The sequence below is a fragment of the Adiantum capillus-veneris genome, chromosome 9 (assembly GCF_014529385.1).
Source record: "Adiantum capillus-veneris isolate H3 chromosome 9, ASM1452938v2, whole genome shotgun sequence".
NCBI classification, from domain to species: domain Eukaryota; kingdom Viridiplantae; phylum Streptophyta; class Polypodiopsida; order Polypodiales; family Pteridaceae; genus Adiantum; species Adiantum capillus-veneris.
In genome coordinates, this window is record NC_140939.1 from 58,111,678 (window position 1) to 58,136,595 (window position 24,918).

At 42.3% G+C, this 24,918-nt stretch overlaps 1 protein-coding gene across 1 annotated transcript in view; it reads left to right on the forward strand.

The window, feature by feature from the left end:
* The first annotated feature begins 265 nt into the window (after nucleotides 1–265).
* The window catches only part of LOC147450535 (uncharacterized), a 136,883-nt gene continuing 112,230 nt past the window's right edge, over nucleotides 266–24,918 (forward strand). Inside the window, exons 1-2 of the mRNA XM_086520739.1 lie at nucleotides 266–434; nucleotides 506–605. Of these exons, the coding sequence (XP_086376865.1) occupies nucleotides 266–434; nucleotides 506–605 (269 nt within the window). The remainder of the gene's footprint in view (nucleotides 435–505; nucleotides 606–24,918) is intronic.

Genomic DNA, 24,918 nt, shown 5'->3' on the forward strand with positions numbered 1-24,918 from the left:
CTCTGAGGATGGAGCTAACCTCCTCAAGCTGAATGCGGACTATTCCACTCTAGGCTCAACGCAACGTGTATTAGAAAAGAGGCAAAAGCCCAATGCAGCAACGTGCCACGTTCAGCATCATAACTGTAAAGGTCTTAGATCTTGACTCTTCGACGGAGGTGGCCGACCTCGTCCATGCATTGACCGTGTGTCCTACATCACCACCAGCTTCCTGTTTGACGCACATCGCTTCTCTCTCTCTCTCTCTCTCTGCACAGACGCTACCATGACTCAGAGTACAGTTACGAAGGAGCCAGTCCCGTCTCCGCCCTCAGCCTACGGAGCTCCTAATTACGCTCCTAACATGCCTCACACAGTTACGACCGCAGGCTTCGAGGGGCCAGTCCCGCCGCTGCCCTCAGCTTACGGCGCTCCTAATTATGTTCCAGCCCAAGGTGCTTCCAAGTTCCCCTCTCTCTCTCTCTCTCTCTCTCTCGACGTGAATTAAATCTGTTGTTCTGAACAGCGCCGCCTGCAACGAATATCATCAATGTTAGCAATACCCAAGCGGTGCCAGCTACGGATCATTATCATGGCGGCTGTGTGTGTGGCGTTGGATGGGGACTGTAAGTGAGCTTCTCTAATTACCTCCTGTTGTTGGTCACACGCATACGTCTTGTTAAAGATGGATTCCCCTCAAGAAGGACTAATTATAGAAAAATAATGATTTATTTTATTAGATGTGCTTCTCACACACCCATTGTCACTGCGGGTGTGGCTCAGAGGAGATCTAGTGCCCAAATTTGGAGGGGTGATGCCGCTTTGATATGGGCCGTCAGATAATTCAATGAACTAGGGTGAACTAGGGCGGGGTAAACTAGGGTGTGATTGTGTGCCATGCCCACATGGATAGCGACACGTGCTAGCATGATGATAGGGATTTCGTGTGAGTGTTGGGAGGTCTTGGGTTTGACCCACACTCTACGAGGAAAACAAACTAGGCGTGAACGCCTATTGGCGAATGACCTTAGGGAGTCACTTTTGTCCCCAAGTTAACCCCTACTTCACCAAGCGATCGAACGGCTGAGATCAAAGCCGCTCAACGTCCCCCAAATTTGGGCGGTGTTGTTGGTCATAGGCACACAGCATCTTGCACTTTGAACGTGCTGTAAGGTGAATTGCCTAAAGGATAATCATAGGGAAATATTGATTATAGTTTGTATTTGATGTGCTTCTCACATACCCTCGTTGGAAACAGGGAAAGTCTGCAAAATGTGACTTCACTCTTTTATGTGGAGCTAGAGAGAGGGAAGCCAAAATGTTATAGCCGGTGAAGTTAGAGAGAGGAAAGTGCATGTGCGCAAGATAGTATACTTGCTTTCCTATAGTTGGGAGGTCGTATGTTCGAGTATCGTGGTCCACCCGCCCGCGCGGGGGGGGGGGGGGGGGGGGGGGGGGGGCTTATGTGTTCATCACCTTGAATAATCAGTTTTGGAATTACTTTGTTAAGAAGTTGGAAGAACCCCCCTCTCTCTCTCTCTTTGGGGAGTTAAAATAGTCCATGTCTCTCTCTCTCTCTCTCTCTCTCTCTCTCTCTCTCTCCAACAGACAAGATCAATCAATAGACTATGCTTAAAATAAATTTTATGCCTAGTCAATTGAATACACACACGCTCTATTATTTCATTAGGCTTAAGTTTATGAGTTTATGTTTGAGTGACGCACTTAACTTTGATGTTGGGGTAAGCTTTTTAGGAGCCCTCTAGCCATCTATGGAAGATGAGACGATGACATGGTCCAATAGCAAGAGGATGAAACTTCTATAACAAATGACTATAAAGCACTAAGCTTACTTAAGGGGCTATTCTCTAATGAATCAACTCCATTTTTAAGTTCTATCATTTGTGTCTATGTCAAAATTTTAGAATGAAGGTTCAACAAAAATCATAGATTAACCAAAGTAATCATTCGATTGTGTGACATTGAACGTATTTGAGCATGACAATTGGAGAGCATGCATTAACTTAAATTCAATCATGCATCACACACATGCTATGATACTGCAAGAAAGAGAGAGAAGAATTCGACACCACTTGAGGGCCGGACTTTTTGGAGTTGACCCCCCCCCCTCTTTAAAAGGACTTTTTATTGATAAATTCTTCTTCTTTAAAAGAGTCTTTGTTCAATACAACTGACTAGTCACGCTTTTAACTACAAAAATTGAAGAGATGAAAGCTCTAAAATTTGACAAATTTTGCAATTACACTTTTCACTTAAAAACTTCCTTGAACTCAATCACAAGGTCCTAAACACCTCGTGAGTGATAGGATCTACTGCGATTAAACTAGAATAAGGTCTTGGGGAGGTCACTTCAAAATTATGTGACTATATTGTGAGTGCAATAGAAGGGATTTTTTTTTCATATTCTCACATACAAAAGGGTACTCTAAAATGAAAGTGGGAAAAACAATTAGAGGTTGAATAGAAAAAGGGTTTATTTTATTTGTCAAAATTTCACAGATAAGGATTTTTTAAAATAGTTATTGAATGCACACGATAACACGATTTATACATAGTGGACACCCCCCCCCCCAAACACGAGAATCAGGTTGTAAAGAAGATATGTACACATTAAAAAGTAGTATCCAACATAGTTAATTTTGTATAAACTTAACCAGCCATAGCTATAGAGACTTGTGTGTGTGTGTGTGCATGCACGTGTGAGTGCGCGTGGGTGTGTGTGTATGTGTGTGTGTGTGTGTGTGTGAGACACACAGAGAGAGAGAGAGAGAGAGAGAGAGAGAGAGAGAGAGAGAGAGAGAGAGAGAGAGATGAGCCTTGAGAAGAGCATGGAGATCTTCTTTTGGTTGAGGATTGCATGGAGCTTCATGAGACAGGAAGACAAAATTTTTCCTAGTCTCTCGTGTTGAATCAATGGCAATTAAGCATAGTAGCATTCATGCTAACATACATTAATTAACTTGCTTACACAAGATGGGAGAGAGAGACAATATGAACTCAAATGATGAATTTTCTAGCTTGAAAGAGTGATTACAAAAGGTGCTTTTATAGCATGAAAGATGCATCTCCACTTGCCACATGCATCTCCACTTTCCACATGCATCTACTAAAAAGAGACCTTGGATTTTTGGATCCACCTTTATAGGACACTTTTAAGTCTGTGAAACTAATCCAAAATGGTTTTACTACGCTTTAAAAACTCCCCCATGGGTAGTACCATGTCTTGGGACACTTTTAGGCCATGTTTCACATGCTATAAGGGCCACTGGGATGCCATGTAGACAAGGGGTGTTCTAAAACATTCAGTTTTGGGCTAGACCAAAGCCCACAATCCTAACAACCCTTGACTTGGGGTTTGGGCTACAATTTCCATCTTCGAGATACTCCGAGAGCCCAAGCATGCGGCATCTTGCATACACATCATCACAATTTTTTGCACACATGGAGAGGTCTTAGCAAGGGAGACTCTCCACAAGCTAAGGTGTATATCTCCTTACAGAAGCACACTAAATTATCCAAGAGTGATAAATTTATAGACATACATAGCGATTCACTTAGTTGTGTTTAAAGAGAATACCCTTTGCTTGATATAGTGGGTTTGAAGCTTAATTATGAGTGAACAAGCTTTAAAATCCTTTTAGATGTGTATGAGAACAAGGTTTTTTTCTTTGTTTTTGCAAAACTCACAATATGTGGGTGAGTATATTAGCAAAACGAAAGAATTACATGAAATTATGTGCCTGTCACAAGCCACAAAATATTACAATAAACACCAGAAAGACTAGAGAAAATATACCACAAGGTTTCCACTACCCCTACACGGACTGCCACTCGATAACAAGGACATCCTTAAGATACATCAACTCGGGAAAGACCAAACCACTAATAGAGAAACCATGCCGACTATGATTACATTGGCTGATTAGGGTGCCACCTTTAAAAGGTCCATAACAACACACAGACACATCAACTGCGGGATTCACAATACATCATAAATCCGAGGAAGGGGTGAGGCATGACCTCCATAAATGGAGAGCTTGGACACCACACAAAAAGAGCGCAATCCACGACTTTATTGCAATAGCCACTAAGAACCGATCATCCACGTGAGGAAGCGAGAAAAACGCCACAAAAGAACAAGAAGAGAACGTACATCTGAAGCAAATCAAAGAATACCATATCCGATGTAGCCGACGAGAGCTCGAACCAAAGACACCCCAAATTGTGGGCCACCAACCATCACCAGAGAATAGGCCTTTGAGGTGTTCCATGCACCTACATTAGGAGTACCCCACCACCAGACGCGAAACACCCAAGGATCACCATGAACCAATGCCCACAGGTTGGAGGCACCAAACCAGGCGAGACCACAAACCAGCATCCTCACAATGGAACCAGTAGAACACGGATCCCACTCCCAGTTTTGGATGCAGACTTTGGAAGCCCTTTTGCAAAATCTCACAGCCTTTGTATTCCATGACGGCCCTATGGTAGCCCTCGACCTTGGATGTCATTGAAGGCTCCCCATGGCCATGCAGGAACCCTCGATCTAGGCTCCTTCTGAAGCCACTACAATGCACCACTGCTAGGGATGCATGAAGGTTTTTTGCTAAAGTACGAGAGGCCCCTAAGGCACTTGAATTCAAAATATGAAGGGTCAGTAGCACCGCAAAAGAGGCTAACGGGATGCCCCCCTCCTAGAGAGGTTATAATAATGGCAACAGTAAAGTTGGCTATGTAGGAGGGAAGCATGCTACAGGAGATAGGTAGCGATTTAATTAACGTGATCACAGACACGTGAACACGTTAACCACATTTCAAAATACGTGATCACATTCAATAACCACGTGACTTCCCCTTAACCCATAGAAATTATCCAATTCGATAAGCCCACTAGATGTTTTTAGTTCTTAGTGGGCCCGATTTAGGGTTCTTATAGTTTTCTAGTGGGCCTAGTGAGAAAAAACACATATCCTAGTGAGGTTTTGGTAGGTTTCCTATTGGCTTTTTTGTGGTCACATTAATTGTGATTATGTAAATGTCATAATGAACATTGTGATCACAAGAAATTTCACTTGATGAAATGAATATTAAATCCCTGGAGAGAGGCTAGGGCTATTGTTGAGAGAAAAGAACGTTTAGGGGCTTGCGGTCATTGCATGAACATTGAGGGGGGCTGGTTCCTTGTGTAGCGTAGGTCTTGATTGTTGAAGTGTGCAATTGTGTTGTGGAAGTGCTTTCATCTGGGTTCTTGGTGGGTTGCTGAGGTGTTATGGAGCTTAAGGGTAATCGGCTGCAAGGGTGCTTGGCTTGGATTCAAAGGACACAGGTGTAGCTCAAGAAAAACTTTCCAATGTCATTGTTTCTACAGGACACTCTATATCATAAAGTATATACTTGTATTACAATGTTCAATAATACATCTTGCAAGAAAAACAAGTGCTAAATATGTTATTTTTAAAAAAATGCTCAGTTAAGCTTGACTTGGATAGAAACTAGAAAGTTACAAAGAACCCTGGCATGTCCTTTGCATAGGGTTATCCAAGAAAGAATACATCAAAGGTGAACCAACCAAACGTACATCTTTACCTTATCACAATATATTATCCACAAACATGATTCTAGAACACCATTAGTGTCTAGGGTGTATAGTGTACCTTCTTATAGATTTGCCCGTGAAATCACTGATTTTTGGACATCCCCAAAATAGTCAAGCACGAGTGATTCATTCGAGTGCTTCAATTTGATGCAAGAACGCTTGTAATGAATACAAACAAAACTCTCTAGAGAAAGACTTTATCTCTTTCTTCACACTTGGCCCTCCAGATATTCCCAAGAACTTGGTCCCATTTTCTTGCAATCCACTTTATGGACCAAATCATGTTGAGGTGATCAATCCACTCCTCCTCAAAGCATACATTTCTCTAGATATTCATAGTCATTGGCCAGTTGAACAATCTCTCTCTTGGCCACTTCCACGCTTTGCAATCCAGCAGTGTTGAGCAGGGAGGAAGTGTTAGGATTGAAAATTTTTCTAGAAGCCTTCTGACAAAGGACTTGCGCTTGGAGCATTAGGTTACAAAAGATCTTCAGACGTGCAACGATTTTTCAATCCCTTTTTTGTTCATTCCATCGAGCGTCCAAGGTGCCAAGGCCCTAGTCGCTCAAATGCTTGGAAATTTCCAACCAATGGTTATCAAGGCTCAAATCTTCAACAATTGCGACCATTGAGACAAGTGCCTAGCCATCTCTTTCCATTATCTAATTTAATCTTTCCACTTGAATGCCATGGCAACTTTATAGCCTTTTTCAATAAACTTTCCAGTAAAGCCAACTACTTGAGTCTTCACTCGAGAGGGGATATAAATTTATTTTGGAGGTTGAGATTGGATCATATCCTAGTTTTGGATCTCATGATGGCTTCCATTAACATTTCCCTTGCCATGGTAGCCCAACTCTCATCAGAATTGGCGAGGGTGCAAAAGAATTTAGCACATAGAGCTAGTTCATGAGTAATAAGGTCAAGTATTCCTAGTCCACCCTGACCTTTTGGTTTGGCAATAGCTGTCCGTTTACCCCATTGCCAAGGTGCACTCGGCTTATTGCTCCATAAGAACTCCTAATTGGTTTTAAAGAAGACCTCCATTTTTATGGGACAATTGTAAGAGTGGCGATGCATATGTTAACTACGGGATGAAGAAGGTATTAATTATTGTAGCTCTGTAGTGGAAAGGAAACAAGATAAAGTCCCAACACTTTATTTTCTTTTTTATTTTTGCCAAGACCCAGTCAAAGGCAATCTTGTGAGATATTCCTTCACCAACTAGTATCCCGAGGTGGCATCAGATGTTGCCTCTCTTCACAACCTCTCTAGCCCAACCTACATCATCAAAATTGTCATTTTCTTTCAAATAAATAAACCTTGATTTTTCTGTGTTGCATTGAGACCTTGACGCTGCGGCAAACACATACACATTCTCCAAGGCTAGCCTAACCTTGTTATCATCCCGATTGTAGGAAGAGTAGCGAGTCATTTGCAAACATTTTCACAATTAATTGTTTGTCGTCTTGGATTTGAACCCCTTGAATCTACCCTCTTGCTTCTGCATCTTCCAAAATCGCAAAAAATGGGTGAATGCATGCACCAAACCAAAGAGGAGCTAAGGGACAACTTTGACAAATGGATCTCTTGACCTAAAAGCAACCGACTATTCTTGAGTTGAATAGGAGTTCACGAGAGATCCCTTTGCCAAGAGCATTAACAACTTGATTGATTCATTGACCAAAACCCAAATTCTTAAGACTTGTCAAGGTCAAATTTAGAGAAGAACACATTCTTTTTTCTTGACCCTAGCATATTTCCTACAATTCATGGGTGCCAATTGTTGTCGTAAATTGATCTACGGTTAATAAGTCCATGTTCATGAGGAGAGATAGCACCAGCCAACACTGGATCATCCATTCAGCAACAATGAGTTTGGCTAACACCTTGTACACCAAAATAATCATGGTGATTGGTTTCCAATGGTTGAGCTGGGAGCAAGCAAGTTGTTTGGGGATGAGTTTAATTAGCCCTTTCTTAACCCATGATTCAAGCGTTGTATATGTAGGAAAGATGGGTCTAGAGACTCCCAAAATTCTTGACAAAACTCTACCATGATACAACCCCACCCTAGCAACTTCTCTTTACCCAAATTTTTAAGAGTCCTCCTCAAAACTCATATAGGGAAAAGGGACTTTCTAGATAGTTTGTTTTGCTAGGATCAACTAAAGCTGGGGTGATCAAGAAAACCCTTTCTTTGGCTTCTCTGATTATGGGAGAGAGGTGATCTTCCTTTTTGATTGAGGTGATCTAGCATAACTTTTCCCCTCTCATCATGTTTGTTGATTTGGGCTCCTTGTTTGGTTGAGGTGATCTAGCATAACTTTGTCCATCTCATCATGGTTGTTGATTTGGGCTCCTTGTTAGTCGATCAAGGAGGAGATGGTAGTCTGCCGCTTTCTTATCGTAATCGCCTTGAGTAGGGTGTTTTTGTGGACATCCTTAGTATTGATGTGATTTGACTTGGCTTGAAGGGTGCAAGGTCTGCTTGATCTTTAGTCATTCACTGTGTTCTCGTTTGAGGATTTTCCTTGTATTTCTTTTTTTCCAAGCTCTTCAATCTAGATCTAAAGACTAATATTGAATGATTGTTATGATTTTTCAACATTGGACCCACTCCCTTGATTGTAGATTGGATTTTTTTAATAAATCTCATCCATGAGATGGTCCTTTCCTTGATGATGTCTTGGCTAAGCTCATCCACAGCACAAGAGACCAGGGCCTTGAAGTGAGCATTTTTAAATAGATTCAAGTAGGTGATATTATAGCCTCTAATGAAGCATAAAACCCATTCTAATTGAAGTTGTGAGAGGTCATACCATAAAATCTTCCAACCCTTGTAATCATTAGGCTTGTAAGTGTTGATAATAGAGAGGAGGTTAATACGTACCTCAATAGACAGTGCAATCGCCCTTCAGAACACGTGCTGAAAAACAAATTTATATTTTGAATCTCTGTGAACTTCTATCATGACAGCATTGGATCCATTAGGAATGGTGTCATAGAAGAAAAGTAGTTCCCCAATGGTTTTTCCTCGGCATTGAGGCATCAAGTTGGTGTTCCTATATAAACCAATAGGTGATACCATTCTTCCTCTTCATGTAATGCAAGAGTGCTTCTTGCTTTACTTTCGTTCTTATGCCCTTCACATTCTAGAGCCAAAACTTAAGAAGAGGGTTCATTAGACAAATTCTTCAACATTCGACTCCTGTCCAATATCCATGCCCCTGGTTCTAGAAGAATATGGGGGAAATAAATGAGGGAGTTTGTTTTCTTGTAGCAATGCAAAGGGATTCTGAAGCGGTATGACACAATCTAGGTCTACTGAATAACCTCATGAGCACAAATTACAAGGACATATGGATTCACATTTGTGAAGGTTTCCCTATGGACATCAATTTTTATTGTCGGGCAATATCTAGTCCCATACAAAGTTTTTATGAGCCAATAAACATAGGATTTTTTTCAAAAAACCATACATATCATCGCATACAAAGCGTAATATTACAGTGAATACTAATTGCTATTGTGGGATCCTAAAATCGAAACACCAAAATTAAAGATGATGTGGACAAAGAGAGTGGATGTTGATGTCGGAATTTGACTGTCAAAGTTGTCAATGTGAAGCTGAGAGAGAATATCCCTCCCTCTACCTCACTCTCACCTTGCCTCAAAAAAATATGGTCATTGATTTGATTTTGTGTGTGCGTATGTGTTTCCACTTAGGGTACCAAAGCGGGTACCATTGCCATCCATCAAAATGAACCCAAACTTGTCATCAGACTAAAGAATCTCATTCACTACCTATGTTTGGAAGTTGTAGTCACAAAGTTAAAGAGAAGCATCAATGAGCTCAAAATTGGAATTTACTTTATTTTCCTTGTCATCCGTGTTGACGATGATGATGGTATCTATATAGAGGACAAGACCATTAGGGGGACACCTTGTTGTAGGGCTTGAGGTGTTGTTATGATAAGCTAATTGAAACAAGACTAGAGTATTAATGCATATGATTAATGATGTTAGAATCAATGCCAAATTCATCGCAAAGAATCTTTGCAACACTAGAAATATGATCCTCGTGAGGTCGCATGATGAGAGAAATCATGTTGATTCTATTGCTGCAAGCAGACTCAAGACCTTTAATCAAGTTCTTGATTTCTAGATCTTAATTTTGTGATTGATTTCTCTACTTTGAGCTTGATATGAGGACCTTGGATGATATTTAGCAAAGCTAGAGATTTTTGCACATGGGAGGAAGCAAGGGATGTCACCAAAGCTCTGATACTATCTATTAGGGTAGAAGCTATGGTAGGTGAAGACAATAGGAAGCCATGGATAAGAGTGGGAGAGGTAGATAATACCACACACATAATATTTTTTGGTGCCTTACATAGGCTCATACATGTTCACATATACACGATTTCCCAAGTTGAACCCCAACAAAATAATGTTGATAATGTGCTTGAAGGCAAAATGACTTTGCTAATTGATAAAGGGGAAGACTCCATTCTTTAATCCGTAATAAATATCAAGTGGAACATTGAATCATATGTCTATGGATTTTAGTATAATGCTGATCTATCATAAAAGGTCATGACTTGATCCGGGTGACTATGGACTACATGACAAAAAAATGTATTTAAATCCCACATAAAGTGATCAAGTATGATAACTAGCATGCTACTTTATTTATGAGAAATAATGTGGCGAGCTTGTGTTATCACAATCATTATTTTACAGTAACTTTTGGAGTACTATCTCCAGAAGTTGGGTGTCACTAGTATCAACCCTTAGAAAAATCTTGCTCAATCCCCCCTATTGATATTGATGTGCTTGCAACATAAAACAAAATTCACCAAATTTGCAATAGAATTTAGAAAATCTATTCATAGGAAACCTTATTTGTCTAGCACATGCACTATAAGCCACCCTTAGGGAAATTTGAAGCATTGATACTATCTTGAAGATCGCCAAGGGGACAACCGTCTTAAAGGTCACCAGGGGGAACACCATCTAACAACATTTTGGAATGCTAGTGAGGCGGTCCGGGGAAAGCAACAAGCGATACAACCTCTAAACATGACTCCTTGTAACAATTAATGGCCTAAAATCTTATGTGTAGCGGAATTTAGCATGAACATAGTGGGCATTTCATTAGAGTTGATTCCTAATGAGATTTACAAGAGTGCTTGGGTGGAGAGAGCAACAAAAAGCATAACACCTAGTTAGATAGCATCGACAATACTTTCAAAAGAGAGAGCAATTAAGCTATTGACAACAGTTGAGGACCGGATTTGCATGGAGCCGGTCCCCCCTCCAAAAGGCTTTGTATTATGGTTTCTCCCATCAAGAGAGACATTGTACAATACAATTCTTTGTGTTCCTTCAAGACTAGCTAGTGCAATGAAGATGGAAGCTTCATACACCAAGCAAAACACTTAATCAAACACAACTTGAATTATCCCCGTTCTCAGACCCAAGACCTCACACACCTTCGAAGATGGTGAGAGCTAGCAGGGTATGAGAGTAGATTGAGAGGAAAAAGAAGTATCTTACGAGAAAGAAGTACATCTCCTCACATAATCACTCATATTAGCATAGCTTAGCTTAGTAATTAGCTTGGTAGAGAAGATGAGCATGCATTGAAGCTTGGCTCTTGGCTGGATTTGCATCCACATGCCAAGAGAGTGTTGATGTAGGCTTCTATCTCACAAGCTTGGAGTAGGTGATGAGCTCTCCATTAAAGCTTGGGAGGAGATAGAGTATTTTCCCTTCACACATGGTCAAGTGTGAGAGTGTGTGGGTCAATGCCAAGCAAAAATCAGCCCCCCCCCCCTCTTCTTGGCGAGCCCTAGCTGCTAAATAAGTCTGGCTTTTGCCTCATTGGACCTCCCCAGGTCAAGCCAATAGGGATTAAGCAGCATAAGTGATAGCCTTCTGACATGTGTCCCCCTTTCCCCTTTTGTGAGAGCTTTAGGTAATTAAATAATTAAACTAAACTCTCATTGGACCCCTTTGCCTCCTGGCCAATAGGAATCAGGCAAGCCATGGGCTCCTGAATGCTCATTGGACCCCTTGGGAGACTGCCCAATAGTCTTCTAGGACACTTAATTCTTATTGGTTTCTTTTATTAAATGTTTTTAAATTAATTAAACTAGATTTACTCTAGCTTAATTCTCATTGGTCCACTTCAAGGGTCTTCCAATAGGAATTGGGCACACCTTGTGGGCATCTGGCCTAGGGAGCTGACATGTGTCCCTCATTCCCTTTGTGTAAAGGGAGCCTGTGTGTGTGTGTGTGGCTTTCTCTCTCATCCCCTAGCTTTGGGGCTCGCCCCCTCCCATGTAGGGATGTAGAAAGACTTTTAGGGCACCACTAAGCATCCAATTTTCCCTAGGGTTGACCTTTGGACACAACCTTTGAATTTTGGAACCTTAGCATTTTGGAAGTCTTAATGGGCTGAACCTTAGGGTCTTTTTGGCCCATTGTTTCACATGGCTCTTTTGCAGATGGCCCCCCCTTTGGATCCCTATTTTCCCTCCTTTGGATCCCTACTGTGGCCGGTCTGCTAACTTAACCAATATTCTAGCTTTTTCTCCCTTGGCACTTCCCCACATTAAATGATCAGTTTAATATGAGAAAATCATTTAGGAGAATTAGATATTGATTATTATGACATTACCTCTCTCTTGAAATCATAGTCGTCCTCGACTATGGTGTAGAGAAGATAAAGTATATGCATGAGTCCTTTTCTTAGCGGGTAGAGGATCCCTATGTTACCCTACGACATCATTCCATAATGGATGACTAGTCCATTTGGCGCTTGAGAGCCTAAGGCTGCCGCAAGCATGTGTGCACATTAGTCCTATCAGTCTTCCATAGTAGAGTGACAAGCTCTACTTGGTGTTTGGGAGACGTCGTCTCCGCAAACTTGATCTAAGCATGCATACTACTTCATTTTTGTGCACAAATAAAGAAAAAGGGAGTCTTATAAGACAAAAAATTTTTGTTCATTTTTAACATTTTGTACATTTGCTTACTCTTGGGAAGCATTGTAAGCATTGACAAGGTTTAGGTTATCCTTTAATTGTATGCCTTGCATCCATCTAGCATCTTCAAAAGGATAATTCTTAAACTTAATAAGATATCGTCTGATAGTCTTACCGCCTCTTAATACCTTGTCTTCATGTCGGAGAATGGACTCGGGCTGCAGCACCTCCTCGTGGTCCTCGATCTCTGGTGGGTCTTCAATAGTTGGTTCTTGAGGTGGCTCTCCTTTGTAAGGCTTTAAGAGGCTCACATGAAAAGCATTGTGTATGAGCCAATGATTGGGCAACTTAAGTTGATAGGCCATCTCATTGATTGGCCTAAGAATCTGGAAGGGACCATAGTACCTTTTTGCTAGTTTAGCATAGTACTTTTGGTGGCCCGTAGGATTCTTGCCCGTAGTGTGCCTTAATCGAGCCTTGGGAAACTTTAACAAGACCCAATCGTTTTCTTTAAAGGCTTGGGCTCTTCTGTGCTTGTCAGCAGCAGCCTTTTGCCTTTGCTGTGAGATAGAGATAGCATCCTTAATCTTTTGGAAAGATTCTTGTAGGTCTCGGCTATACTCATCTGCAGCGAAGATCTTCCCATGTACCTTAAGTAGCAAGGGACTTTTTGATCTTCCCTCAATTACCTCGAAAGGTGCTTTTCCTGTAGAAGTATGTACAGTGTTATTGTAAGCATACTCTACTAAGGGTAAGTACTTCTCCCATTGGGATCTTTGATCTACTTCCGTTACATAGGCTTTTAGTAGATCGAGAATAGTTAGGTTAGCTATTTCACTTTGGCCATCAGTTTGTGGATGATAGGCCGAAGAGAAGTTTAGCCTTGTTCCTAAATTCTCAAAGAGACCCTTCCAGAAATTACTGGTCATTCTAGGATCTCTATCCGACACTATGGACATTGGCAAGCCATGGTACTTGAAAATTTGTGAAATGAAGAGGGTTGCCATTTGATGAGCTTTGATAGTCTTTTTGACAGGTATAAAATGAGCTTGTTTACTAAACCTGTCTACTATCGTCTATTATCCCGTATTCCCATGGATAGACTTAGGCAATCCAAAGATAAAATCCATGGATATGCTCTCCCACGGTGAATTAGGGATTGGCAAGGGTTGAAGCAATCCAAGTTGCTTCCCTCTATCAAATTTTGTCTTTTGACATACCACACATTTGGAAACATACTCATGTATGTTCACTTTCATGGTAGGCCAATAGAAATATGTTTCAATTCCCTTTAGGGTAGAGTGAATCCCTCTATGCCCCGCATATGGGGGAGCATGAGATTCATACATTACTTTGTCACGTAGTGAGTTAGTAACGCATAGTCTATTGCCATAGAGAAGATAACCATCTTGTAAAGTAAATGGTTCTTCTTTCTTCCCTAATGCAAGGGCTGAAATCACATCTCTAAAATCGGGATCAATAGCATACTCATCTATCATTAAAGATAGATCATTGTGAGTTGCTATGGAAACCGCATTCACTCTCGGTCGTCTTGAGAGTGCATCGGCTACTTGATTATGCTTGCCAGCAATGTGAGCAATATGAAAATGAAATTGCGAAAGGAAATTTGCCCACCTCATTTGTTTGTCGGAGAGCTTGGTCTGCGTCATGAAGTACTTAAGACTTTGGTGATCCGTTCGCAGAATGAAAGGAGTCCCCAATAAATAGTGCTTCCATGAGTCTAAGGCATGTAGAACTGCAAGGAGTTCTTTTTCGTATATGCCTAGAGCTTGCTCAACAGGGTCGAGCCTTCGACTCTCATAGCCTATGGCGTGCCCTTCTTGGAGCAGAACAGCCCCAAGGCAATCACCACAAGCATCACATTGGACCTCAAATGGTTTTGAGAGATCCGGTAGTGTAAGCACAGGTTGAGAGATAAACTTTTCTTTAAGCTTTTCGAAAGCATTGTTCTCCTTAGCAGACCACGTATACCTAACATTTTTCTTTGTTAGGTCATGTAATGGTCCCGCAATTTGTGAGAACTTTTCTATGAAGCGTCTATAGTATGCACACATACCTATAAAGCTTCTTAGTTCATGAAGATTCCTGGGTTTAGGCCATCCTTTTATTACCTCTAACTTGGATGGATCCATTTGGATTCCATCTTGAGAGATAATGTGACCTAAATATTGAATCTCTTGCAAGAAAAATTCACTTTTCTTTCGATTAACATAAAGTTTATTCTCTCTTAAAGCTTGAAATATTACCTGGAGGTGTTGCTTGTGTTCCTCTAATGAATTAGAGTAGATGATAATATCATCAAAGAACACTCCAGTGAAGGTTCGATGAGGTCTGAACAGCTTCTCCATCAAGCGGTTAAATGTGGCTGGTGCATTAGTCAAGCCAAAAGGCATGACAATGTATTCGTAAAGACCAAATGTAGTACGAAATGCGGTCTTTACAATGTCTTGATCAACTATCCTTATTTGATGATAGCCACTTTTTAGGTCAATCCTACTGAAGTAGGTCGATCCTTGTAGCTTATCAAATAGGTCTTCTACCCGTGGAACGGGAAACCTATTCTTGATAGTGATCCTATTTAGTGCTCTATAGTCGACACACATACGATATGTGCCGTCTTTCTTTTGCACTAATAGCACAGGTGAGCAAAATGGAGATGAGCTAGGCCTAACCATGCCTTTCTCAATTAACTCATGCACTTGCCGCATAATCTCCTCTTGTTGAGCTTGAGAAACTCTATAAGGAGGTTTGTTAGGCGGTGAACTTCTGGAAGAAGTTCAATTGCATGGTCGTCATTACCTCGTTTAGGAGGTAGCTCACAAGGGATGTCGTCAATAAAGACATCTTGAAACCCCTTGAGAAAATTGGATAACTCTAATTCCTTTTGGTTGCTTTTATTTTCTTTTGCTAAAGCATTAGGTTCATTTTGAGAATCTTTAACAAAAATCATGTACACGGAAATAGAGCTCTTTATTGACTTGTTGAAAGCTGGTGTATGTACAATGGGGATGGTGTTACCCATCTCCCTAGCATCTATATACATGTCCTTTTCCCTGAACTTAAAGGAGATTCTCCTTTCAGGAAATTTAACATGGGCAGCCAGACGGTCAAACCATGGTGCCCCTAGGATTACATCCTCATGCTTGAGAGGAGAGATAAAGAAGTCCTCTTTGTCCACATAGCCTTGGACATGAAGCCTCAATTTCCCGATTAAGGGAGTGACTGAAGCTTCTTGCCCCTTGAAGGCACTGTCTGCGGGTAGGATATCTCCCATCTCGTAGGATTGTATGCCTAGCTTGGTGGCTAACTCCATAGATATGAAATTGTGAGTAGAACCAGGGTCAAAGAGAATAAAAGCATCATGTTCTCTTACCTTTCCCCAAGCATGGCATAGAGGAGATCCTTTGTGGTGAGTTTGGTGAATCTCCTCCTCTTGGATTTCAACCAAAGAAGCTCTAGGAGGATCTTGGCGGTTGTTCTTTTGGGGACAAGCGCGGTACGCATGCCCTTGTTCGCCGCACTTGAAACACCGGTTATCTTTACGATAACGCTCAAGCTCTTCAGGAGAGAGTTTATTCTTTCCTTTGTAAACTCCCTTCTCTTTAGCTTTGTTGGAATTGCCCTTAGGAGACTCTTGGACATTGTCCTTCCCCTTAGGCTCATTGGAACCCTTGTTTTCCGGGGGCTTATTATTTCTTTTACCCCCGTTTGGAAATTGATTCGCGAGGCCACCATAGTATGGTGTATTACCGCCGATATGGTACGTGGCCTTTGGGAGTTGACATACTCCGCCATTTCTTCGGTTAAGCCCGCACAAAATTGTTGCTTTTGCTCTCCAAAATCCAACTTTTTGAAGACAGTGGCTTTGAGTTGTAGGTCCCAAAACTTGTCTACATATTTGTGGATGGATTCATTGGGAGAGAGCTTTAAGCTTCGCCATTCGGTGAGTACTTTGTCTTTGGCATCGGTGGCCAAAAACTGCTTCATAATGGAAGCTCTTAAAGCCTTCCATGTTCGTGGAGCTTCACCGTTGGCTCGTAGGCTAGACCACCATTGTCTGGCGGACTTTTGGAAGTGCATAGCTACATGGCGTAGCTTAGAGGACTCCGTGAAGCCCTCATCTCCAAACGCCGCATCGAATTGCTGGATAAAGGCCAAAACTTTGTCTGTAGCACCGAAGGTGCCATCATAGGTAAGGAAAGAGATGCTCTTCCCTCCCTCTTTGAATTTCTTCAGTTTGGACGACCTCTTCCATGCGGCATAGGATTTTCTATGGCCTCTTCTTTTTGATGGTTCAAAAGTTGCACCATCACTTTCTTCAGAAGATGAAGAATTTGAAGAAGGTGGAGAAGAGGGTGACCTTTTTCTCGCCTTTTTCTTGTCTTGATCTTTGTCGTCTTCACCATAGCTTTCATAAGAGGAAGAGGATGAAGAAGATGGAGAAGAGGGTGTCCTCTTTCTTGCCTTTTTCTTCTCTTGCTTTGTATCATCCCTCTTTGAATTATGGCGTGGAGAAGAGTGTGATGGTCTTCTCCGCTTTGGTGGTGATGGAGAGCGTTTAGCCCGCCGTCTTCGTGGAGCCATCTCCGCCGAGGTGGCGGGAGACTCGCTTCTTTCTCGTTCCTTCGGTGGAGGCTCTTGAGTTCTCCTTTGGGAAGGAGATGCATCATCAAGAAGTAAGTTCTTGAGCCCTTCATATGGATTCTCTTCTTCTTCCCGAATCGGAGAGAGACCTCTTTTGGTAGTCTCACAAGGAGGCTTCCTAGGTGTTCTCTCGTCATGGTGATGAGCTTGGAGAATCCCGTGAGCACGGAGCTGCCGTTGCACTTCACTTTGGAGAGATGGATTGCCCATGGCTTGTTGAATCCTAGAAACAAGATAATTAACAAGTATTGAAGCATCATTAGTAGCTTGCTCATGAGCAAAATCAAAGTTATCAACATTAATTTCACTCTCTTTAATATTGTCAGCCATTCTAACAACTTTTAGGTGTAAACTTTTTAGGTGTACTTTGGCACTTCAAGCCCTAGTTGCTACTCCTCTTTACCCCTTTAGAAAAAGCACTCAAGCTACTGTACCCGCGGCTCGAATACCATTAATTGCAAGGAATAGAAGAGAGGGTCTTTCGACACCAAAACAGCACCGGCTCCTGTCAAGCTTCTAATAGCTCAATAGTGGTTAAGCCGTAGGCAAGCCCCGTAGGACTCCACTATTAAGACCATAGCTCTCGACGGTGATGCCCCGTTCACTGCACAAAGGCAGGCGCACTGCAAGGCTGAAAAATCCCTATTCTACTTACTCACAGGCAATTAATAATACCAACCATTTGTAGCTAGCTTGAGGACCTCCCTTCTTGAGCAAGAAAAGAGAAACCTTGAGCTCTGATACCAATGTAACAATTAATGGCCTAAAATCTTATGTGTAGCGGAATTTAGCATGAACATAGTGGGCATTTCATTAGAGTTGATTCCTAATGAGATTTACAAGAGTGCTTGGGTGGAGAGAGCAACAAAAAGCATAACACCTAGTTAGATAGCATCGACAATACTTTCAAAAGAGAGAGCAATTAAGCTATTGACAACAGTTGAGGACCGGATTTGCATGGAGCCGGTCCCCCCTCCAAAAGGCTTTGTATTATGGTTTCTCCCATCAAGAGAGACATTGTACAATACAATTCTTTGTGTTCCTTCAAGACTAGCTAGTGCAATGAAGATGGAAGCTTCATACACCAAGCAAAACACTTAATCAAACACAACTTGAATTATCCCCGTTCTCAGACCCAAGACCTCACACACCTTCGAAGATGGTGAGAGCTAGCAGGGTATGAGAGTAGATTGAGAGGAAAAAGAAGTATCTTATGAGAAAGAAGTACATCTCCTCACATAATCACTCATATTAGCATAGCTTAGCTTAGTAATTAGCTTGGTAGAGAAGATGAGCATGCATTGAAGCTTGGCTCTTGGCTGGATTTGCATCCACATGCCAAGAGAGTGTTGATGTAGGCTTCTATCTCACAAGCTTGGAGTAGGTGATGAGCTCTCCATTAAAGCTTGGGAGGAGATAGAGTATTTTCCCTTCACACATGGTCAAGTGTGAGAGTGTGTGGGTCAATGCCAAGCAAAAATCAGCCCCCCCCCTCTCTTGGGCGAGCCCTAGCTGCTAAATAAGTCTGGCTTTTGCCTCATTGGACCTCCCCAGGTCAAGCCAATAGGGATTAAGCAGCATAAGTGATAGCCTTCTGACATGTGTCCCCCTTTCCCCTTTTGTGAGAGCTTTAGGTAATTAAATAATTAAACTAAACTCTCATTGGACCCCTTTGCCTCCTGGCCAATAGGAATCAGGCAAGCCATGGGGCTCCTGAATGCTCATTGGACCCCTTGGGAGACTGCCCAATAGTCTTCTAGGACACTTAATTCTTATTGGTTTCTTTTATTAAATGTTTTTAAATTAATTAAACTAGATTTACTCTAGCTTAATTCTCATTGGTCCACTTCAAGGGTCTTCCAATAGGAATTGGGCACACCTTGTGGGCATCTGGCCTAGGGAGCTGACATGTGTCCCTCATTCCCTTTGTGTAAAGGGAGCCTGTGTGTGTGTGTGTGGCTTTCTCTCTCATCCCCTAGCTTTGGGGCTCGCCCCCTCCCATGTAGGGATGTAGAAAGACTTTTAGGGCACCACTAAGCATCCAATTTTCCCTAGGGTTGACCTTTGGACACAACCTTTGAATTTTGGAACCTTAGCATTTTGGAAGTCTTAATGGGCTGAACCTTAGGGTCTTTTTGGCCCATTGTTTCACATGGCTCTTTTGCAGATGGCCCCCCCTTTGGATCCCTATTTTCCCTCCTTTGGATCCCTACTGTGGCCGGTCTGCTAACTTAACCAATATTCTAGCTTTTTCTCCCTTGGCACTTCCCCACATTAAATGATCAGTTTAATATGAGAAAATCATTTAGGAGAATTAGATATTGATTATTATGACACTCCTCAAGGCTCCCGTGCTGCTCGATTGGGGATGGGGAAACCACAAGCAAGATAAACTACCAACAAACCCACAGCAAACAAGTGAAGGGGCACCACCTAGTTATGGGATGTGAACTAGAATGCAAGAGAGATTTTGTCATGACCAAGAGGGGGCGCAACAAAACACACACAAAACATCTCACACCAAGACACACCAAATGGTGCAAGAGAGAGCCAATGCAAAGGGAAGAGAGAGTCTAGGAATGAAGTTTGTGTTGGTATACTTGCAATGCCCACCTTTTTCAGTTTTGCCACCACAATATATGATGCACAATTTGTAAGGCCCCCATATGAGGAGAAGCCAATGGTGCACACATATTTGGTGCATTCCAGCTTTGCACGCTGATAAGATCTCTATTTGTAATCATGGATAGCACGGAGAAAATTCAGGGGAAACTTTGGGAGACTATTCCTTTTCACCAAAATATTCCTTTATGCCAAAATACCTTGGCCGAAAGACAATTGGAAAATGGCCATTTGGTGGCCGATGTCCGGTAGTCCTTGGTCTTTGGCCGGTGGCAGGATTTCCTTGGCCAGTAGATGATTTCTAGAAGGACTTGTCTACCCAAAAGCACCTATACATGGGCACATGGGAGAGTCCTACTTGGACTTGGCTATCTAAGGCCGGTTGCACATGGGTGTTTAGAGGCTCCCTTACATCTATATTAGGAGGCCTTCTCATGAGTAATTCGGTAGAATGGTGTGCACACTTGATGCACACAACACATCCTTGTGTAAGTATGTTAGTTCCTTGTATTCCTACTTACTCTAGTTGTCTAAATTGTCATCTAAGCTCTACCTTGAGAGTGCATGGGTGGATGATGCCATCAATTTGTAATAGTGTGCTAATCTAATGTTTTTGATTTGTCACTAATCTACTTTGCATCGTATCTCTCTCTTCTCTTCTTGCTACTAGATCCTTATTGTATTTCGTATTTCTTACATGGTATCAGGGCACTAGGTTCTCATAGCTAAGAAAGTACGAGAAGTACTTGTATTACTTTGCAAAATCAATTATGTTGGTGGCTTCAAGTGCTATTGCCGATGCTACTCTGCTTTGCATCCGGCCACTATCATTCACCGAAGGAAATATTAACGGCACCAACTACACATTGTAGAAATTTAAAACTTTCGTAATTCTGGATTCATATGAATTTCTGGATACGGTGCTCGGGCCAAATGGTGCAGATGTGGAGCCCACTGCACAAATGATCCGGCAAATCCAACCATTGTAATTTACCCAAATGCTACTCTTCTACGTGCCTAGAAAAGAAAGAATGCAGTCGTATTATGCACCATTATCATGCGTGTAAGTGATTCTATCCTCACTTTGGTTCATCATACCACCAAAGCACATGAAGCTTGGAACAAATTGCCTCGCCAATATGAGGTGCAGAATCACACTAGAACTCAAGATTTGCAAAATCACCTTGTTGTTGAGAAACTTACTGATGGAGAGAAAGTGGAGGCCTTTTTTAAGCGGATTAAGCACCTCCAAGATCAATTAGCTGCCGTTGGTGTGGCTATTTCTCTAGAAGATTTAGCTCAGCACTGCATTTGCATACTTTTGGAGAGATATGATGGTCTCGTTATGGCATTCAACACTTACGTTCGTCAACCCCTCTTATGTTTGAAGAACTGAGTGCAATGTTGCTTGAAGTGTAAGAAATACGGAATTCAATAAGGATCTAGTAGCAAGCAGAGTAGAGAGAGATACGATGCAAAGTAGATTACACTACAAGAGGTTGTGTGCTCTTGTGACGCTGTTAGCGACGGAAATACACTGGGTTTTTATAACCCCCGGCGTCGCTAATAGCGTCGCTACAAGAGTGTCGCTATATGCGACGCTATAGGCATCGCTATATGCGTCGCTATAAGCATCGCTATATAGAGACGCTCATAGCGACGGTCATAGCGACGATTCTAGCGACGTTTACACAGAAGTCTATAGCGACGCTCCAGAGCCATAAATAGCGACGGTTATAGCGACGCCCGAGAGAATTTTTTTTTGGTGACAAGGCATTGAATGCCCTGCCACCCATCAATCATATTGTACTTGATTCACTTTTTTAAAAAAAGTGCAAGGGTAGATAATAGACCCAAAATAGTCACCCACAAGACGCATTGTTTGCAAAATTGACAAGCGTAAAATTGACAATTGTACACATCATAGGAAAAATGAATTGATTGGCAAAATGAACTGCGCTGACAAATGTAATAATATACATGGTTCAAAAAGACGTATAAAATCCGTCTCATGATACATAAGCTATGAGAAACCCTAAACTAATGCTATCTAGCTACGGCTAAACTGACGTCGTCTAGTCAGACGTCTCATTGCGTCCAAGCGGCGTATCTGTCGGATTCTGCAAAAAAAGACAATAAGACAGCTTTCAGTAAGTATAAACATATAACGACATTTATAAAACAATACAAAAAATAGAAAAGAGTAAACCCTAATACTAACCATGCCGCCGCGAGAACTGAGAATGTCCATCAGGGCGTTTGAGCCCTTCCTGCCTGCGTACTCGCGCTCGTACGGTGTGGGATCACGTCCTGTCATCGACCATTGTCAAAACATACAAAGATTTCATTATGTTAGAATTAAAAAACTCATAAACCCTAAACTATCGAACATAAAGAGCAATGCGAAAAAACTTACAAAATCGGCCTCAAATGATGCCCATCCACCGCTCCCCAAGTGGTGCGAGCTCCCTGCCTCTACTCGTGCTCTGGCTGCATCCTTTTGTTGCTTCCACTTGTCGGGATTCTCGCGCGCTGCTTTCTTCGCATTCTTCCAATCTTCTTTGGCCAGCCAATCTGGCCTGTTCCACCCATGCTTGATTGCTTTTTGCACTTCGGAACGCTTGTGTTTGCAGTATTCGCGCATTCGAATCTTCATCAGGTCTTCATTGAAGCGTTGATCCCGTGTTGGAACGGGAAACTCATCATGAAGTATGATGATGACTCTGGCTTTTAAATCACTTGGTACTTCACTCCATTTGTTTAGTATGTAGTTTCTAAACAACTGAGAGCAAAGACCACGCATGCGCGAGATTACCTTCTTGCCATCATCATCCATGATGATGCCGCCGTTGAAGTCGACGGAGTAAGGCAAACCCTTTGGCCGGTGACGCGTGAACCTGGGTGTGCCGACAGGGGTCTCTAGCGGTGTGTCGATGGGGGTACGGACGTCAGATGTCTCCACCAGCGTCTGGGCCCCGAAGCGAGGAGTGTTGAGTGGGGTGGCTCCTGGCGGAGTAGGCAGAGGTGTGTAGCTGCTAGGAACAGTCAGCCGCGCAAAACCTCGCGTAGATGGCGATGCTGTGGCTGGTGTGGGGGTGGGCAAAGAAGGGGAGGGTAAAGAGCCTCGTCGAACAGGAGGCGGTGTGGAGGCATCGGCGGAGGAATCCCCACAACAACCGCCACCGCCACCACTAGAGCGCCGGTGTCTAGACGAGTGTGAAGATCGTCTCGTCGACACCGAAGCTTCGGAGCGCACCGAATGCTCCAAAAGAGAGGGGGATGCGGATGGAGTAGGAACGCGCGATGATGCGCCAGAGCGATGACGCTCCACGTACCACTGTCTCTACTGCGGTGACAAAGAAGAAAGAAACTTCTCATCATCCATACCTGCATTAAACACACGAATATTTAAACTTAATATTGAATGAATAGAGTAGACAATGACGCAAAGACCAATAAATACAATGACGTAATGATGCATATAAATACAATGACGCAATGAATTGAGTGATAGAAGAGGCAAGTCGAAAACTCAGAATTTTCAATCAAAAGATGTGAGCGCGAGTAGAAAAGAGCGTTATACACCATGGAAGGTACTTAGAGAGCCAGAGCTTTTACAACACAGAGCAAAATTGTTCAAATACAATATTTGTGGCTTTAAGAGATCTCTCTCTCATCCTCGCATAACTCAGCATAACTTCCTATATCTATATAGTGCATTGGATCGAGCAAGTGATTGATCATGAGTCGGGGCCAGTATGGTAACTCGTACCATAGAGATAGTCTCTTCATCCCTGGAGGCAATCCGTCATCGCACATCTCCTTCTGCTCTAACCATGCTTGTGTAGACATCCTTGATGGCTCTCTTCCCAAAAAGTCGTCGCGTAACACATGATTCTCTGGAAGATACGCTTGATGACCTTCGTAGATTTGCTTCTTCAGTGAGGGCGCCCTACGTGCATTCAGTCTAGGTCCACATGTGACACATGCTCTGTATCCGCTTGTTTGAAGCCCTGCATGTATACACATGATAATAGATCAACTATGGGAAAAAACAAGATTTACAGTGTCTGAGTGAGGAGTGTCAATAGATCACCTGAGCATTCTGTTAGCCCGGGATAGTCATGCATGGTTCACATTAGAATGCCTCTGATCAAAGCATTACGTCGTCCTGTGTGTCGGCTCATATCCACCACCTCTATGCCAATCCACAATTGTTGTAGCTCTTCCAATAGTGGACGAAGATACACATCCATATTCTCCACTTTATATCGCCCTGGCACAATCAAGCTTAGCCATAGGTGCCCCTTCTTGGTAGTCAACCACGGGGGAATGTTGTAGTTGACGATGACAACGGGCCATACACTGTAAGATGTTGATCTTTGACCAAATGGATTTACGCCATCCATAGCGAGGCCTAAGCGCAAATTTCAAGCTTCCCTAGCAAAATCTGACCATGTTCCATCTATATGTCTCCAGGCTGCGCAATCTGCAGGAATTCGTACCACACCATCCGAAGATTTATTCTCCTCATGCCATGATGCTAGGGCGGCCATGGACTTACATTCGAAGAAATGCTTGATGCGAGGAAGCAGAGGAAAATGTCGCAAAACCTTTTGTGGAATTTTTGTCCCGTGGAGATCTACTCGATATCTTTCGGAATCACATTTCGGACACTTCTCCATGTCTATGTATTCCCCTCTGAAAAGAATGCAGTCATTAGGACAAGCGTGGATAGAATTGTAATCCATCCCCAAGTTTTGCAAAATCTTTCTTGCTTCATCTCGGGAATCTGGCATCACATTGTCAGCTGGTAGTATGTGCTCTTTAAGCAATCTACACAACATAAAAATACGATACAGTCGTGTAAAAATCTATCAGATCATTATACATTTAGAGTTTTATTAAAGTGAACTAATTGTAATAGATCACCTGAAAAGCGTTGTGACGCTAGTGTCACTCCATCCAAACTTTTCCTGCATGTTGAGAAGAACCAGGAGTGCTTTCAATCTAGACATACGTGCTCCATTATACAAT